At 40.0% G+C, this 17,229-nt stretch overlaps 1 protein-coding gene across 7 annotated transcripts in view; it reads left to right on the top strand.

Annotated features, from left to right (window-relative positions):
• HIPK1 (homeodomain interacting protein kinase 1) overlaps positions 1-17,229 on the top strand; it is a 54,327-nt gene that overhangs the window by 5,226 nt on the left and 31,872 nt on the right. For 5 of the 7 annotated variants that reach the window (XM_005204017.5, XM_059883519.1, XM_059883514.1 and 2 more), the window contains exons 2-4: positions 2,062-2,399; positions 5,960-7,037; positions 16,479-16,602. In XM_005204017.5, the coding sequence (XP_005204074.5) occupies positions 2,333-2,399; positions 5,960-7,037; positions 16,479-16,602 (1,269 nt within the window). In that variant the 5' untranslated portion in view covers positions 2,062-2,332. The remainder of the gene's footprint in view (positions 1-2,061; positions 2,400-5,959; positions 7,038-16,478; positions 16,603-17,229) is intronic. The other 2 variants (XM_024987693.2, NM_001109998.1) reach the window with 1 other exon arrangement.

The following is a 17,229-nucleotide window of genomic DNA, read 5'->3' as shown; positions in this document are numbered from 1 at the left end:
TTCATAATTATAATATCTGAATTCTTTATGGTAAGATTATCTACCTGTGGGCTTTCCTGGTGGCTCAATGGGTAAAGAATCTGCCAGCAATGCAGGAGACTGGGGTTCGATCCCTGGGTCAGGAAGATCCCCTGGAGAAGGAAACGGCAACCCACTTGAGAAACCTTGCTTGGAGAATTCCATGGACAGAGGAGCCTGGCAGGCTACAGAAGATGGAGTCACAAAGTCTGACACAACTGAGCAACTAACAGTTTCACTTTGCACTTATCTACCTGTAGTGCCCATAGGATGGTAGTGGTTGTTGCTTAGTTGCTAAGTCATGTCCAGCACTTCTTCGACTCTGTGCATGGTCTGTAGCCCGCCAGGCTCTTCTGTCCGTGGGATTTTCCAGGCAAGAATACTGGAGTGGGTTGCCATTTACTTCTGCAGGGGATCTTCCCCACCCAGGGAATGAACCTGTGTCTCCTGCACTGGCAGGCGATTCTGTACACTGAGCCACCAGGGAATCCTGCCCCTGAGGTCGGGCACCCCATTAATATTGTCAAATAGATGTGCCCATGGGAGGGAGGGGGGAAGCTGTTAATTTGACTGTTTTTGATAGCCTTGGATCCTGCTGCTAAGTCGCTTCAGTCATGTCCGACTCTGTGCGACCCCATAGACGGCAGCCTACCAGGCTCCTCCGTCCCTGGGATTCTCCAGGCAAGAACACTGGAGTGGGTTACCATTTCCTTCTCCACTGCGGAAAAGTGAAAAGTGAAAATGAAGTCGCTCAGTCGTGTCCGACTCGTAGTGACCCCATGGACTGCAGCCTACCAGGCTCCTCCGTCCATGGGATTTTCCAGGCAAGAGTACTGGACTGGGGTGCCATTGTCTTTTCCGGCTTGGATCCTAGCAAGACTCAATTCTCTTTTTAGTAATACATACAAGTACCAGTAGCCTTTTGGCTACCAGTTCTGGTTTGGGATTAATTCAGTGGGCAAGTTTGTCATTATATTTAGATAGTTAAATCCTTGGAAAATCAGGTTTGAAATGCAAAGACTAGTTTACTGCTAGAGTCAAGAGGGGCAGCATTTTCAGGAAGTTAGCTTTTAATTTATTGGGAGCAGTTCTCATGTGAATTGAAAATATGTATAATATGCTCAACAGAGTGTGATACATAGTAAATTTTCCACAGATGTTAATCCTGTTGCATAGTTTTGTTTGGGAAGTCTCAGCCTAGGAAGAAAAGTGTCTCCCCATTTGCAAAGCAAATTTTGTGGGACATAGTATTTTGTGTCTAGAGCTGGCTGTTTTTAGCTGAGTTTCAAATGGTAAGTAAGAGTGTAGATTTTTCTAGGCAGTTTTGATTCTGTTTTTTTTCCCCCCACAGTGCTAGTTGAGGTCAGGATGAATGTCACCCACACTATAAGAGTTCTGGTGGCAGACTGTTGACTGCAGTGTCACAGACCCTTGCCAGGGGTGGGGGAGGGGGGAGGCCACTGAAATTGTGGGTTGTTGTTTCCCTATGGGTGGACTTAAATTTGTCTTACTGGATGAGAATTATATTCATTTATATACTTGAACTTTCAGAACAGTTTCTTAGAACTTGTACTTTTTGCAATGCTCAGTGTGAATTTGAAGCCATCAGTATCTGTTATTTAGTTCATTGGGTGACAAGTTGTCATTACATTGCTCTGGTAAATAGAATATTTTTACAAAGTGTCTAGTTATGACCATACTTTAAAAATTTGTTGTTATATTTCATGAATTCTTTTCAGTGTTATTACTTTAAACCTCCATATTCCTAACATAGCTACAAACTGCAAATTTTGAATTCAGGTAGTTTTACAATACTCTTAGGTACAAGAAGCTTCCCTGGTGGCTCAGTTGGTAAAGCATCTGCCTGCAATGCGGGAGACCCGAGTTCAATCCCTGGAAGATCCCCTGGAGAAGGAAATGGCAACCCACTCCAGTACCCTTGCCTGGAAAATCCCATGGACAGAGCCTGATAGGCTACAGTCCATGGGGTTGCCAAGAGTCAGACACGACTGAGTGACTTCACTTTCACTTTTTCACTTTCAGGTATAAGAAGGTTGTGCTAAAAGATTTAGCAAATATATGATGGAACTGCTGCTGCTACTGCTAAGTCACTTCAGTCGTGTCCGACTCTGTGTGACCCCATAGACGGCAGCCCACCTGGCTCCGCTGTCCCCGGGACTCTCCAGGCAAGAACACTGGAGTGGGTTGCCATTTCCTTCTCCAACCATGAAAGCGAAAAGTGAAAGTGAAGTCGCTCAGTCGTGTCCGACTCTTAGCGACCCCATGGACCGCAGCCCACCAGGCTCCTCTGTCCATGGGATTTTCCAGGCCAATTTCAAAAATGTTTGATTTTATGATGTTATTTTTTCATATATTAATAGGTAAGTTTTGTAAAGGCACTACTTGATTTTAGTTTTTGTTTTATTATAGTTTGGTATTATGCCAGTGATATAGGTGGAACAAGATGATTTGTGAATTTGTAACCTAGGAGTTAAATTGCAATAATGTTGTTTTAATTTACACTTTTTTTTCTCTTCAAGGTTCTTATAAATTATGGAAACTCTTGTTGAAAGTAAATCCAGACAGCATTTTAGAAATTAAAGGTTGAGGGTTCTTCCTTTCAGCTCTTTGGTCCAGTACAGATGGTTTTTAGCTACATTCAGGCACACAGAAACACACACTTCGCTTTTTTATGTTCTGTAACATCCCTTTGCCATGTTTCCTTCCTTTCCATGTATGTGTGTTTATTCTCTTATGACTAATAAAGCTACAGTCTATACTAGAGGGGAGACTTCCCCCATTATCGCAAGGACAGCACAGCTAAAAGAGAGGGATGTCAAAAAGCCAAAACAGAACAAGCATTTGAGTATCCTGGAGTTTAGCACAAGCAGTAGGGAGTGGAAATGAGATTGGCTGGCAGTGGTCAAATCAAGCAGCAGATACTGAGTGTCTGTATATCGCCAGAGTGTGTGGCACATTCTGGTGACATAAGCTAAAGAGCAAGACAGGTACCCTCCCTGCGCTCTTGGAACTTTTACAGTACCTGGGAGTATAACCTATAAATAAATAAATAATTTAATGTTATAAGGTAGGAACAGCACGCTGTGGGAATGCAGTGGTGACGGAGTTTGTGAGAGAGAAGAAACAGTTTTCCTAACAGAAAGTCTCCCAACATACTAGAGGGCCTCCCAAAAAATGCAAAAAGGGCAGCATGGCTGGAGTGGTAGAGCAATTGAAGTGAGGAGATTTTGTAAGACAGCAGCCAGATTTGGGAGGAGCTTTTTAAGACAGGTTGAGGATTTTTTACTTTATCTAAAGCAATGAAAGACCCTGGAGGCGGAAGGAAGGAGATAGTTAAGAAAGAGTAATCTTCCAGTCTACATGGTTTAAAAACAAAGATTCCCTGAGTGCATTCAAGATGAGTTTGGAGTCTCCTGGCAGTTTGCACTACAAAGGTTCCAATAAGGGTAGAGAAAAATGGCTGATTTGAAATATGCTTAGGAGGTGGAGTCCTGGTGGCTTCCCTGGGAAGCCACCCTCAGAGGGTAAAGCGTCTACCTGCAATGCGGGAAACCTGGGTTCGATCCCTGGGTTGGGAAGATCCCCTGGAGAAGGAAATGGCAACCCACTCCAGTACTCTTGCCTGGAAAACTCCATGGACAGAGGAGCCTTGTAGGCTACAGTTTATGGGGTCGTAAAGAGTCGGACAGGACTGACTTCACTTCACTTCACTTAGGAGATGGAGTGATAAGATTTGGTTATAGATTAGACATGGGGATTAAGAGAGGGTAGAAAGGGAGGGGAATGAGTCAGGATAATAATATTAAATGAGTTCTAGACACTAAGCCTGTCCTCTGTATTAAATCATTTAATTCTCAGAAGAGCCCCATAATATAGGTATTGCTGTCACCATTTTGTAGATTAGGAAACAGAGACTCCTTGCCACCTTGATTTCTGCTTGAGATATTGGATGTGTGGTAGTGTCTCTCAGTCGAGGTAAAAAAACTGGCTGTGGACGTCTTAGAAAGTAGCATTTGGGGCATGTTGAGTTGAGATGTCTCTAAGGGATCCAGATCGAAGTGTGAAATAAGGATTTGGAGCTGAAGAGGGGAGTCTGGGTTAGAGAACATTTACAAATAGAGAAACAGATAAATAATGCTGGAAAGTAGTAAAAAGAGGGAAACAAAAGAAGGAGGATTAGTATGAGCCCTGAGGCATCTGAGGGTTATATAATTGAGAAGGGAGAAGATAAATATGAAGTGGTTTGTATGCTCAGTCAACTGGACATTTGTGCTCGGTTGTGTCTGACTCTTTGCAGCCTTACGGACTGTAGTCTGCCAGGCTCTTCTGTCCATGGAATTTTCCAGGCAAGAACACTAGAATGGGTTGCCATGCCCTTCTCCAGGGGATCTTCTCGACCCAGGGATGGAACCCACATCTCATGTCTCCTGCATTAGCAGGCAGATTCTTTACCACAGTGCCACGTTTGGACTTTAGTCAAAAGTCCAAATTAGTCCAAATTTGTAATTAGTCTTTGGGCTTATTGAGCTAGAGGTGTCTGTATATAAGTGGGCAATTCTTGTTACCTTTCCCCATATTTTTCTAAGGATGATTTCCCCAAGGTTCTTCAGAAGATCCTCTCTAGGTTTCACCTCATCCTGATTACTTTCTTCTGGTCGGTTTATCAGTGGTCCTTTTACAGTGCAGTGGACAGAGCTACTGTCTGCCACATTCTGGACACTACTTTTTCTGTGAATATAGTTTAAGATTGAATTCGCTTTTGAGGAGAGAGGAACATTATTACATGGGATTTCTCTTGCTAACAAAAGTGTGTTTTTCATATATGCTCCTGCTTAACCTTGTATCTCTTATTCTTGTGTTTTGTGCTAGCCAGATTTCAGACCTAAGCAGGAAGTCTGTATTTGTGTTAAATGTCATCAGCTAGGTTTACTTTATGGTGTCTGTTCTTGGTGATCCTTTTGGACCTGTTACTTTGCAATATTGAGTATCCTGCCCAAATTTGATTCATCTATGAATTTTATAGTTATTATATACCATCTATGTCTAAATTTAAATAATTGATTAAAAAGCTAATTAGGACAGGAATGAAGACAGCTGCTGGTGGTGCTGCTAAGTCGCTTCAGTCGTGTCCGACTCTGTGCGACCCCATAGACGGCAGCCCACCAGTCTTCCCTGTCCCTGGGATTCTCCAGGCAAGGACACTGGAGTGGGTTGCCAGTGGGAAACCACTGGAGTGGTTTCCTTCTCCGATACATGAAGGTGAAAAGTGAAAGTGAAGTCGCTCAGTCCTGTCCGACTCTTAGCGGCCCCATGGACTGCAGCCCACCAGGCTCCTCCGTCCATGGGATTTTCCAGGCAAGAGTACTGGAGTGGGGTGCCATTGCCTTCTCCAATGAAGACAGAGCTGTGGAATAAACTCTGAGGCCAAAGAGCTTGGTTTTGAATTCTAGTCCTGCACTTAAGAGCTGTCTTATTTGGGACAAATTACTGTAACCACTCTCTGCCTTAGTTTCCTCATCTGTAGAGTGGAAGTAAGGATAGTATCCTTTTCCAAAGGTTGTGGTGAGAATTAATGTGTTTGAAGTGCTTAGACTACCTCTTGGTGCATAGTAGATGATCAGTCATCTAAGGCATTATTATTGATGTTGTTTTTATTTTATAAACCATCATAGATGTTCATACTCTTTAACAATCTGTCCCTATTATTGCTGAGTCTCAAAGAGTGATTCAGGATGTGTAATTAGACCAAAAAGTTTATCCTTCTTTAATGGGCAACAGGTTTTGGAAAATGTATAAAATAAAACGTCAGCCAGATACACATTTACTTGTGGGTTTTTCTGAACTGAAAATTTTCTACTGTACTAAGTGAGGAGTTGTATAAAATTAAGGGCTTAATTCCTCTTCCTCTTTCTCAATGTAGGTATGGCATCACAGCTGCAGGTGTTTTCCCCCCCATCAGTGTCGTCGAGTGCCTTCTGCAGTGCGAAGAAGCTGAAAATAGAGCCCTCTGGCTGGGATGTTTCTGGACAGAGCAGCAACGACAAATATTATACCCACAGCAAAACCCTCCCAGCCACACAAGGGCAAGCCAACTCCTCTCACCAGGTAGCAAATTTCAACATCCCTGCTTACGACCAGGGCCTGCTCCTCCCAGCTCCTGCAGTGGAGCACATTGTTGTAACAGCTGCTGATAGCTCGGCCAGTGCTGCTACATCAACCTTCCAAAGCAGCCAGACCCTGACTCACAGAAGCAACGTTTCTTTGCTTGAGCCATATCAAAAATGTGGATTGAAAAGAAAAAGTGAGGAAGTTGACAGCAACGGTAGCGTGCAAATCATAGAAGAACATCCCCCTCTCATGCTGCAAAACAGGACTGTGGTGGGTGCTGCTGCCACGACCACCACTGTCACCACAAAGAGTAGCAGCTCCAGCGGAGAAGGGGATTACCAGCTGGTCCAGCATGAGATCCTTTGCTCTATGACAAACAGCTATGAAGTCTTGGAGTTCCTAGGCCGGGGAACATTTGGACAGGTGGCTAAGTGCTGGAAGCGGAGCACCAAGGAAATTGTGGCTATTAAAATCTTGAAGAACCACCCCTCCTATGCCAGACAGGGACAGATTGAAGTGAGCATCCTTTCCCGCCTAAGCAGTGAAAATGCTGATGAGTATAATTTTGTCCGTTCTTATGAGTGCTTTCAGCATAAGAATCATACCTGCCTTGTGTTCGAGATGCTGGAACAGAACTTATATGATTTTCTAAAGCAGAACAAGTTTAGTCCACTGCCACTCAAGTACATCAGGCCAATCTTGCAGCAGGTGGCCACTGCCCTGATGAAGCTCAAGAGCCTTGGTCTAATTCATGCTGACCTTAAGCCTGAAAACATAATGCTGGTTGATCCAGTGCGCCAGCCCTACCGAGTGAAGGTCATTGACTTTGGTTCTGCTAGTCACGTTTCCAAAGCTGTGTGCTCAACCTACTTACAGTCGCGTTACTACAGGCAAGTGGCAGATGCTAAACAATATGTCTTAAACTAGAGATCTGTCTTTATATTTAGCATGTACTACAAAGGGCTACATATAACAATGAACTATTTACAGATTTCAGCACAGAATAGGGTAATATATTTCACATTATTCCCTGTACGTAACATTATTTTATTTCTGAAATTTTAGCTCTAGAAAATTAATTCAGTCTGATTCTGAAATTTGTTCCTGGTTGAATTATTCTAGCATCTGGTTCCTTCTTGCTACCTTTATACATAATCTTCCCATTTTAAAGTATCTTTAAATATATAAGATATTTACTTAATTGTGATGAATTTGGGCCATATGCTGCTATTTTTTCCAGGTTCCAGTCTTGGCAGGTGAGATGCCTTGGAATAATTCCAAGTTTTAACTGTAGCATCCTTTTATTATTTTACGTTTTCTCTCTTGCATAATAGAATTGGATTAGATGATTGCTAAGATCTCTTCTTGTTTTAATATTCTCCATAGGTCTTTGAATTTATTTGCATATGAACTCATTTGGTTATCCTAAAATGGCCTTGACCCAAGCACTTTATACTTCAGTGATTTATATTTCCATATTGATACTTCTAATAAAGCTACCTTTTCAATACATAGTGATTATTGGAACAGAACTTAAATGCTAGTATATAGAATTTTGTCTGTACTATAATCAAGGAGCATTACTGAAAGGAGAAAATCTTTATATGAATTTTTATTTCTCAGTACCTCATTTATCTGTCTAGTTATTAATTAATTTTAGGGAATCTGATATTTATTTTAATGGTCATGCATTAAACAGATTGTACACACACCCAGTCAAGAAGTGAAACAGTAATAAAGATAACCCCCAAAATAAGTTTTGTCAAGTTTTATGTTTGGCTAATAAATTTTGAGGGAATAGAAATTCTGAACTAAGAATTTTATATTACATGTGAAAAAAATACAAATATTTTAACCTGTGCAGGGATTCAGAAAATACGCCATCTATATATTTTTTGTTTTTCTGATTGTGGTAAAACCTACCCAAAAGGAAGTTTAGCTCTTTAACACGTACAGTTCGGTGTTATGCAGTGCCTACACAGTGCCCTGTAGCCTTCCCCGCTGTCCGCTTCTGAATTTTGTTTTCTGGCTCTGCTGGATCTTCATTGTGGCAGGCGGGCTCTTCATAGTTGCTTGGGCTTTTCTCCAGTTGCAGTGTGTGGGTTCATTAGTTGTGGCACCTGGGCTTAGGTGCCCCGAGGTGCATGTGATCTGCACTGTACTCAGACCGTAAAGAATCTGCCTGCAATGCAGGAGGCCTGGGTTTGATCCCTAGGTTGGGAAGATCCCCTGGAGAAGGGAATGGCAACCCACTTTAGTATTCTTGCCTGGAGAATTCCATGGACAGAGGAGCCTGGCGGGCTACAGTCAGTGGGGTCACAAAGAGTCAGACATGACTGAGCAACTAAGCTTGCACTCGCACACACACAAACGCACATGGAATCTTGGTTCCCCCACCAGGGATGGAACCCATGTCCCCTGCATTGGCAGGCAGGTTCTTAATGGCTGGACCACCAGGGAAGTCCCTCCAAATTTTTTTTATCGCTCAAAACAGAAACTCTGTAACCATTAAGCAGTAACTACTCTATCCTCCTACACCCACCACCCCAGTTACCTCTGTCTGATTTTCTGTCTCTGTGAATTTGTCTGTTCTAGATATTGCAGATAAGTGGAATCAAACAGTATTTGTCCTTTGGGTCTGATTTACTTCACTTAGCATAATGTCTTCAAGGTTAATCTCTGAAATTCTGTAGCATGTATTAGAATTTCATTCCTTTTCAGGACAGTATTTCATTGCATGTATATACCACATTTGACTTATCTTTCATCTGTTGATGAACACTTGGATTGTTTCTACATTTTTGGCTATTGTGAATAATGGTGTAATGAACATTCATATTCAAGTGTTTGAGTCCGTGTTTTCACTTTTTTGGGGGTATAAAACTACAATTAGAGTTGCTGGTTCATATGGTAATTACTTAAGCTGAGGAACCACTAAACTTTTCCTCAGCCACTGCATGATTTTTTATTCCCACCAGCCGTGCATGGGGATTCCAATTTCTCCACATACTAACAGTTGTTATTTTCTTTCTCTCTCTCTCTTTTTTTTGGATAATAGCCATCCTTATGTATGTGAAATGATATCTCAGATAGTTTTGATTTGTATTTCCCTAATAATTAGTGATGATTAATATCATTTCATGTGCTTTTGGGCCATCTTCTTTGGACAAGTCCTTTGTCCATTTTTGAATTGGATTGTTTTTCTTTTGTTGTTGTTGTTGAGTTGTAAGTGTTCTTTATATACTCTGGGTATTAATGCCTGGTCAGATACATGATTTGCAGACATTTTCTCCCATTCAGTGGGGTTTCCTTTTCACCTTTTTGATAGTGTCATTTGCACAAAAGGTTTAAATTTTGATGAATTTTGTCTTTTTTGTTGCTGTTGCTTTGTACTTTTGGTATCATATCCAAGAAATCATTGCCAAGCCAATGTCATGAAGCTTTTCCCCTGTGTTTTCTTTGAATAGCTTTAGCTCTTATAGTTAGGGTTGTGATCCATTTTGGGTTAATTTTTGTATGGTATGAAGTATGGGTCCAGTTTTATTCTTCTGCATGTGATTATTCAGTTTTTCCAGCACCATTTGCTGAAAAGACTGTCCTTTCTCCATTGAATGGTCTTGACACTCTTGTCAGAATCCTCTGACCATAAATATGAGGGTTTATTTATGGGCTGTCTATTCTGTTCCATTGTTCTAAATGTCTGTCTTTATGCCAGTACCATGCTTTTTTGACTACTTGTAGCTTTGTAATAAGTTTTGAAATCAGAAGGTGTGAGACCTCTGGTTTTATTTTCTTTCAGAATTGTTTTGGCTATTTGGAGTCTCCTGAAATGCTATATGAATTTTAGGATGGATTTTTCTGTTTCTGAAAAAAACTCCTTGGTGTTTGATAGGGATCACACTGAATCTGCAAATCATCTTGTATAGTACCGATATCTCAACAGTATTGTCTTCCAGTCCACCTTGTCTATTTTTATCTTTTCTTTTTATAGTTTTATAAAGCTATATCACAGTAATACTTGATGGTGGGCCTAAGGCAAGGGGAATAGCAGCTCAGGGATTCCTTTTTTATCATTAATTTTATCCACAGCGGTCCTCTTCATGTTGCATTGTTGCTTTATTAGAGTCCGTTAAATCCTTACCTGTTGTCTTTTCAGAAAAATTCTCTGTAATCCTTTTGACTAGTGGAGCACTCTGGCTCCAGAGCCAGCCTTCCCCTGGCCCCGCTTTTAGTTCACATTGCTTCACCTTGCTGATAACATGCCAGAATACTATCAGTTGACATAAGTTTTTGCCACTGTGCTTTTTTTGTTGGCCATAGGTGTGGCTGGATGAAAATACTTTATTTCCTAACCTACTGTAAGTATAAATATAGATTAATTCCAAGAAAAGTTGCTGTCTTTGGGGCCTGGGTTTTAGACACAAAGGTTTGCCATACTTACAGCTCAATGCTTTTCCATTTTGAACAGGCCAGCTGGCCTTTATTTAGAGCTGAGATCACTTTATTATGTATGGAAGGACAAGGTCTAGATAAGGAAAGCATATTTTCAGTTTGAGTTCATTTCAGCTCAGTCGTGTCTGACTCTTTGCGACCCCATAGACTGCAGCACGCCAGGCCTCCCTGTCCATCACCAACTTCAGAGTTTACTCAAACTCATGCCCATTGAGTCAGTGATGCCATCCAGCCATTTCATCCTCTGTCATCCCCTTCTCCTCCCACCTTCAGTCTTTCCCAGCATCAGGGTCTTTTCAAATGAGTCAGCTCTTTGCATCAGGTGGCCAGAGTATTGGCGTTTCAGCTTCAGCATCAGTCCTTCCAATGTATATTCAGGACTGATTTCCTTTAGGATGGACTGGTTGGATCTCCTTGCAGTCCAAGGGGCTCTCAAGAGTCTTCTCCAACATCACAGTTCAAAAGCATCAATTCTTTGGCGCTCAGCTTTCTTTATAGTCCAACTCTCACATCCATACATGACCACTGGAAACACCATAGCCTTGACTAGACGGACATTTGTTGGCAAAGTAATGTCTCTGCTTTTTAATATGCTGTCTAGGTTGGTCATAACTTTCCTTCCAAGGAGTAAGCTTCTTTTAATTTCATGGCTGCAGTCACCATTTGCAGTGATTTTGGAGCTCCCCAAAATAAAGTTTATCACTGTTTCCACTTTTTCTCCATCTATTTGCCATGAAGTGATGGGACCGGATGCCATTATCTTTGTTTTTTGAATGTTGAGCTTTAAGCCAACTTTTTCACTCTCCTCTTTCACTTTCATCAAGAGGCTCTTTAGTTTTTCTTCACTTTCTGCCATAAGGGTGGTGTCATCTGCATATCTGAGGTTATTGATGTTTTTTCCGGCAATATTGATTCCAGCTTGTGCTTCTTCCAGCCCAGCGTTTCTCAACGATGTACTCTGCATATAAGTTAAATAAGCAGGGTGACAATATACAGCCTTGACGTACTCCTTTTCTTATTTGGAACCAGTCTGTTGTTCCATGTCCAGTTCTAACTGTTGCTTCCTGACCTGCGTACAGGTTTTTCAAGAGGCAGGTCAGGTGGTCTGGTATTCCCATCTCTTTCAGAATTTCCCACAGTTTATTGCTATCCACATAGTCAAAGGCTTTGGCATAGTCAATAAAGCAGAAATAGATGTTTTTCTGGAACTCTTTTGCGTTTTTGATGATCCAGCGGATGTTGGCAATTTGATTTCTGGTTCCTCTGCCTTTTCTAAAACCAGCTTGAACATCTGAAAGTTCATGGTTCACATGTTGCTGAAGCCTGGCTTGGAGAATTTTGAGCATTACTTTACTAGCGTGTGAGATGAGTGCAATTGTGCAGTAGTTTGAGCATTCTTTGGCATTGCCTTTCTTTGGGATTGGATTGAAAACTGACCTTTTCCAGTCCCATGGCCACTGCTGAGTTTTCTAAATTTGCTCTCATATTGAGTGCAGCACATTCACAGCATCATCTTTTAGGATTTGAAATAGCTCACCTGGAATTCCTCCACTAGCTTTGTTCGTAGTGAGGCTTCCTAAGGCCCACTTCACATTCCAGGATGTCTGGCTCTAGGTGGGTGATCACATCATCGTGATTATCTGGTTCGTGAAGATTTTTTCTGTACAGCTCTTCTGTGTATTCTTGCCACGTCTTCTTAATATCTTCTGCTTCTGTTAGGTCCATACCATTTCTGTCCTTTATTGAGCCCATCTTTACATGAAATGTTCCCTTGGTATCTCTAAATTCTTGAAGAGATCTCTAGTCTTTCCCATTTTATTGTTTTCCTCTTATTTTTTTGCATTGATCACTGAGGAAGGCTTTCTTATCTCTCCTTGCTATTCTTTGGAACTCTGTATTCAAATGGGAATATCTTTCCTTTTCTCCTTTGCTTTTTGCTTCTCTTCTTTTCACAGCTATTTGTAAGGCCTCCTCAGACAACTATTTTGCTTTTTTGTATTTCTTTTTTTGGGGGATGGGTTGCTCCCTGTCTCCTATACAATGTCACGAAATTCCATCCATAGTTCATCAGGCACTCTATCAGATATAGTCTCTTAAATCTGTTTCTCACTTCCAGTGTATAATCGTTAGTTTATCCTAGACAGAAAGCAGTACAATTTCGTTTGACACTGAAACCACAGTTACACCTAAGCTACAGATGCAGGAAGTTCGATTTTATATAACATCTCTTATTTGGTTTGATGCCTCTCAGATGGGTGGGATGAAACAAGAGTGTTCATGAAAATGAGCAGAGAATGATTTGTGCTCTTAAGTTATCCCAACTTCAGCTTGCTCTGGGTTGTAGTGAAACAGAGCTTTATGATTTAAGTGGAATTTTTCAATTTATAGGAGTTTGAAGTTGGGAAATCAGAAGACGAAGATTGCTATTTCTACCACCTGGTTATAGCAGTTAGACCCTGTTTAGTATTTGTTCTTTAAGGACAAAATGTATCTTCAAAGAAGAGAGTCACTATGTCCAAAGTACAATTAATGCCATTTTTCTACTCAAGGCTGCTAGTTTGTTTTTCTTTTTTCTGTGTGTAATCTTTTTTACTGCCTAGTTGTTAGAATGTCAGAGCTGATCAGAACCTAGAAGAGTGAGTAACTTATTATATAGATGAGGTAGAACCAGACTTTCAGTGTCTAGTTTATATTGAAGGGTTGAGAAATAATAGATGCCAAGGGGAGAGATGTTATCATAATGAGAATCTTACAAAGAATTTTGATCTGAATTCAAAGTTTAAAACATTCTGTCTTTAGAGGTGAACCTGCTGTAAATGATTAAAAAAAAAATATATATATATATAGCTTCAGTCTTTTTGCTTCCTAGAGTTTACATAAGTCTAACATGTTGAGCCTCTAATGATAGTGAAAAGTCCTCAGTAGATTGAGCAGCCTTATTTTATTTTTACTGCTTTCATAGTTTTTCTTTTGATACTTACCATTTTGTATAGTAGAAGTGGCAGAGTTAACGGTTTTGAGTGAGCTTTAGCTCAAAATACTTAGCTGCTTTTGTTACCCTAGAAGCAGAGGAAGACCAAATGGAAAAACTGATTCCAGCCAATCTTCAGGGGTTTTTTGTTTTATGGCATTTGGGGGATGGGATTGGCATTTTTCTTAATTTCCCTGAAATTTTAAGCCTTTGAAGCCTAACAGTTATCACATGTTATGGCTATCTTTTTAAAAAAGTAAGTTATTGGGTAGCCTGGCCCCTCCCTATGACCTACCTCTCAGATTTTGAAATGTCTTCCTGGTATAGTGGGAATGGCAAAATCAATCTGCTGCTCTTCAATTGATGTTTAGGAATGTTCTAAGCCTAGTTTTTATTTTGGCACAAAGCCATTTGCATTCTCCCTGCCAGCTATTTTTGGCACTGTCATGAACTTAGAAATTAATGAGTCTGCTCAGTGAAAGTAAAAATTTTTTTCTTTTTCATTTTAGAAAGGCTTTTATGTTTCTAACCCTCTAGTTTATTAATGCTCTCAAATATGACACATGCTTGTATTTAACTGAACTCTGCAATTCCATCAGTAATGTGGGTCTCTAGCCACCTGCAGCAGGAATGTCACTTTTGAAAGTTGTTTTCTTTGGCTAAAAAAGACACAGTGCACATCAAATGGAACAAAACCTGATGGTATTAGTGGTTCTGCCCTTTCTGGTCCAATAGTGTAAGTCCCAGCAGGCCGGGATCTTACGCTATTGGAGCCCTCTAATTTACCCTGTTTTCTAGGGGCTGTTTAGAAAATTACTCTGGGAAAGTAATATTCTTATTAAAAGAAATATCTTTATACCCTCCCTACTCAATATTTGTCCCCTTCCCTCTTCCTCCGCATACACACAGTGCAACAATAAACACGTACTGCTTGAAAGGGAAAATTTGGGACACTTGCTAGGAGACAGCTATGAGATGGGTCCTGATGGAGAGATCTGCTTTTCCATTTAGCTCCTGTTAAATGAGGGATCTGGATCTGGAGTGTCCTTACAGATTCAAATTCTGGGACTTACTAGAAGGAAAGGAAATTATTTGGAGATAATAAAGTGTTTTAAGAGCTCAGTTCTTGGACCCAGACTGACTGGTGGCCAGCCTTGAGCACCTTAACCTATCAGCGTCCAGTTTCTTTATCTTTAAAATAGAAATGATACTTTTAATGTAGAAGCAAGGCACCATTGATTATAAGATGAAATATTATTTATGTACTAATAAAGTAAAAACATTGCTATTAAACTAAAATATACTGTCATTTGCAAGAGTCTCAATTTCAGAGATGTTAAAATGTGAAAAATGTGCATCATGTAATTGAGGGCTCAACAGTGATAATACTTTCATAAGATTGTTGTAAACAGGATTAAGTAAACCCCATATTTATAAAGAACCTGGAGCAGTGCATGGTGCACACTTGGCCCTACATACGTGTCGTTTATTATTATTATCCCCCTTTTGAATCCATTTATCTCTTTGTCACAGTTTGGAAAACACCATGTATACCACAATGCCAAATAGATGTATATAGATGGGTATGTATTTGTTGTTATTGCTTAGTCGCTAAGTCATATCTGACTCTCTGTGACCCCAAGGACCGCAGCATGCCAGGCTTCCCTGTCATTCACTGTCTCCCGGAGTTTTCTCAAATTCATGTCCACTGAGTTGGTGATGATACCTAACCATCTCATCCTTTGCCTCCGTCTTCCCCTTTTGCCTTCAATATTTCCCGGCATCAGGGTCTTTTTCAGTGAGTTGGCTTTTCATGTCAGGGTATGTATTTAACTTTGCTTACTTAGAGATAGTAATAGTACAATTTACTCAACTTCAGAGCTAGACTGCTAGAATTCAAATTCTAGCTCTGCCATTTATTAATTATATGATTTGGGGTAAATTTCTTAATCTATTTGCATCTGTTTCCTTCTCTGCAAGTGGGACTTTGCCTTGGATGTATTCATATATATATATAAAGCTCTTAGTGTATGATATTACTGCAGTCTTCTCTTTAAGGTTCCCTGGGGTTGGGTTTCTCATTGGAGTATTAATCAAAAAATATTTCTGAAAGCACACAGAGAGTTCCAAGTTTTTAAAAAATGATGATGTAATAATAATAGTCATTGTTTTATCTAACAGTTTCATAGTGCTTACTGTGTGCTAGACACTGATCAAGAGCTTTAATATTTGAGCAACAACATCGTCATCATTATCATCTTTTTTTTTTACTTATTTAAACCTTGCCACAGCCCTGTGTAGTAGGTACTCATCTCCATTTTATGAATGAGGAACATGAGATACAGAGAAATTAATTGCCTGCAGCTTTTAAATAATGGAACTAGGGTATGAACCACTATTATTTCTATAGAAGGCATATCTGTCACAAAGAGGTATTTATTGGTCAGGACACTTCATTGATTTTTCTGTAATTAAAAAGGTGCTAAGGGTAAAAAGTGCTAAATTTTCAAAATTCAGAAAGCTTTCAAAACTAAATCTTCTTCTAAGTTTGGTGTAAGCTATTATTAGCAAGACCTGACTTGAATCAATGTAAGGCTGTTAAAGGTATTTGTCTGGCTTAGTGTGATTGCTCATATGTTTTGTTGCAGAAATATTAATGTATTTGATTATGTGATGCTTCCTGAACTCTATAGGGATTATTATGCAGTTTGTAGTTTATACACGGGTAGTACCTTTCTGAAATTCAAGAAACATATCTAGGGCTAAGAGTTTCAAATTACAGATTTTATACCCAAGATTGTATTTAGTTCATTGAATCAGTATACCTTTACTGATACTAGAATAGTAGCAACACAATTTCCCCAAATAGTGTATATCTTTTTTAATCTGCTATTTTTGTTTTTGCTAGAGCCCCTGAAATTATTCTTGGCTTACCATTTTGTGAAGCTATTGATATGTGGTCATTGGGCTGTGTGATAGCAGAGCTGTTCCTGGGATGGCCTCTTTATCCTGGTGCTTCAGAATATGATCAGGTAAGAGTGTTTATTTGGATAGCGATAGGAAGCAAGTAGTTAACTGGTGAAAGATGCTAGAGGAATAGAACTTACTAGTGAAGTATTTAGATTGCAGGGAAAGAATAATCCAATTAGAAATAATGAAATTTTAAAGAATGAAATTTTGTCTACCTGATTTTTAGTCTGGAAGTTATATTTGCAATTCTGTACTTTTAAGAAGGATTTTATTCGTATTACTTTAGATTGCTACTTTTCCAGACCTGTAGTGAGATTTAACTTTAGTTAGCTAATGTGTCTTGTGAGTTAAGATACAAAAGTAGTGTAAGGATGTGAGGTTGGAATTCTAAGAGCGAACTTTGGCTCATTCAGTGCTGTTATTTCCTTTTACATGTGACACACACTAAAGTAATTACTCTCTGCATCTGAAACACACTGGACCCCGGAAGCTGCAGTGTGTGTTAGGTCTCTGTAACATAGGATTTAGGAGGGAAGTCGTTAAGAGTTGAAAGTTACTTTAATAAATGATCTGTGTTTCAGAATAGACAAGCTTTAGAAGATATGCTGCAGCTTCCTAAGAAACTGGTCCTAAAGGGAGAAGTTTTGCCATGGAATAAAATTGTGAATTCTCATTTCTTGTTCTTTCAA

This window comes from Bos taurus, chromosome 3 (genome assembly GCF_002263795.3).
Source record: "Bos taurus isolate L1 Dominette 01449 registration number 42190680 breed Hereford chromosome 3, ARS-UCD2.0, whole genome shotgun sequence".
NCBI classification, from domain to species: Eukaryota; Metazoa; Chordata; class Mammalia; order Artiodactyla; family Bovidae; genus Bos; species Bos taurus.
The sequence above is the reverse complement of the archived record's forward strand: the minus strand, read 5'-3'. Positions and strand labels throughout refer to the sequence as shown.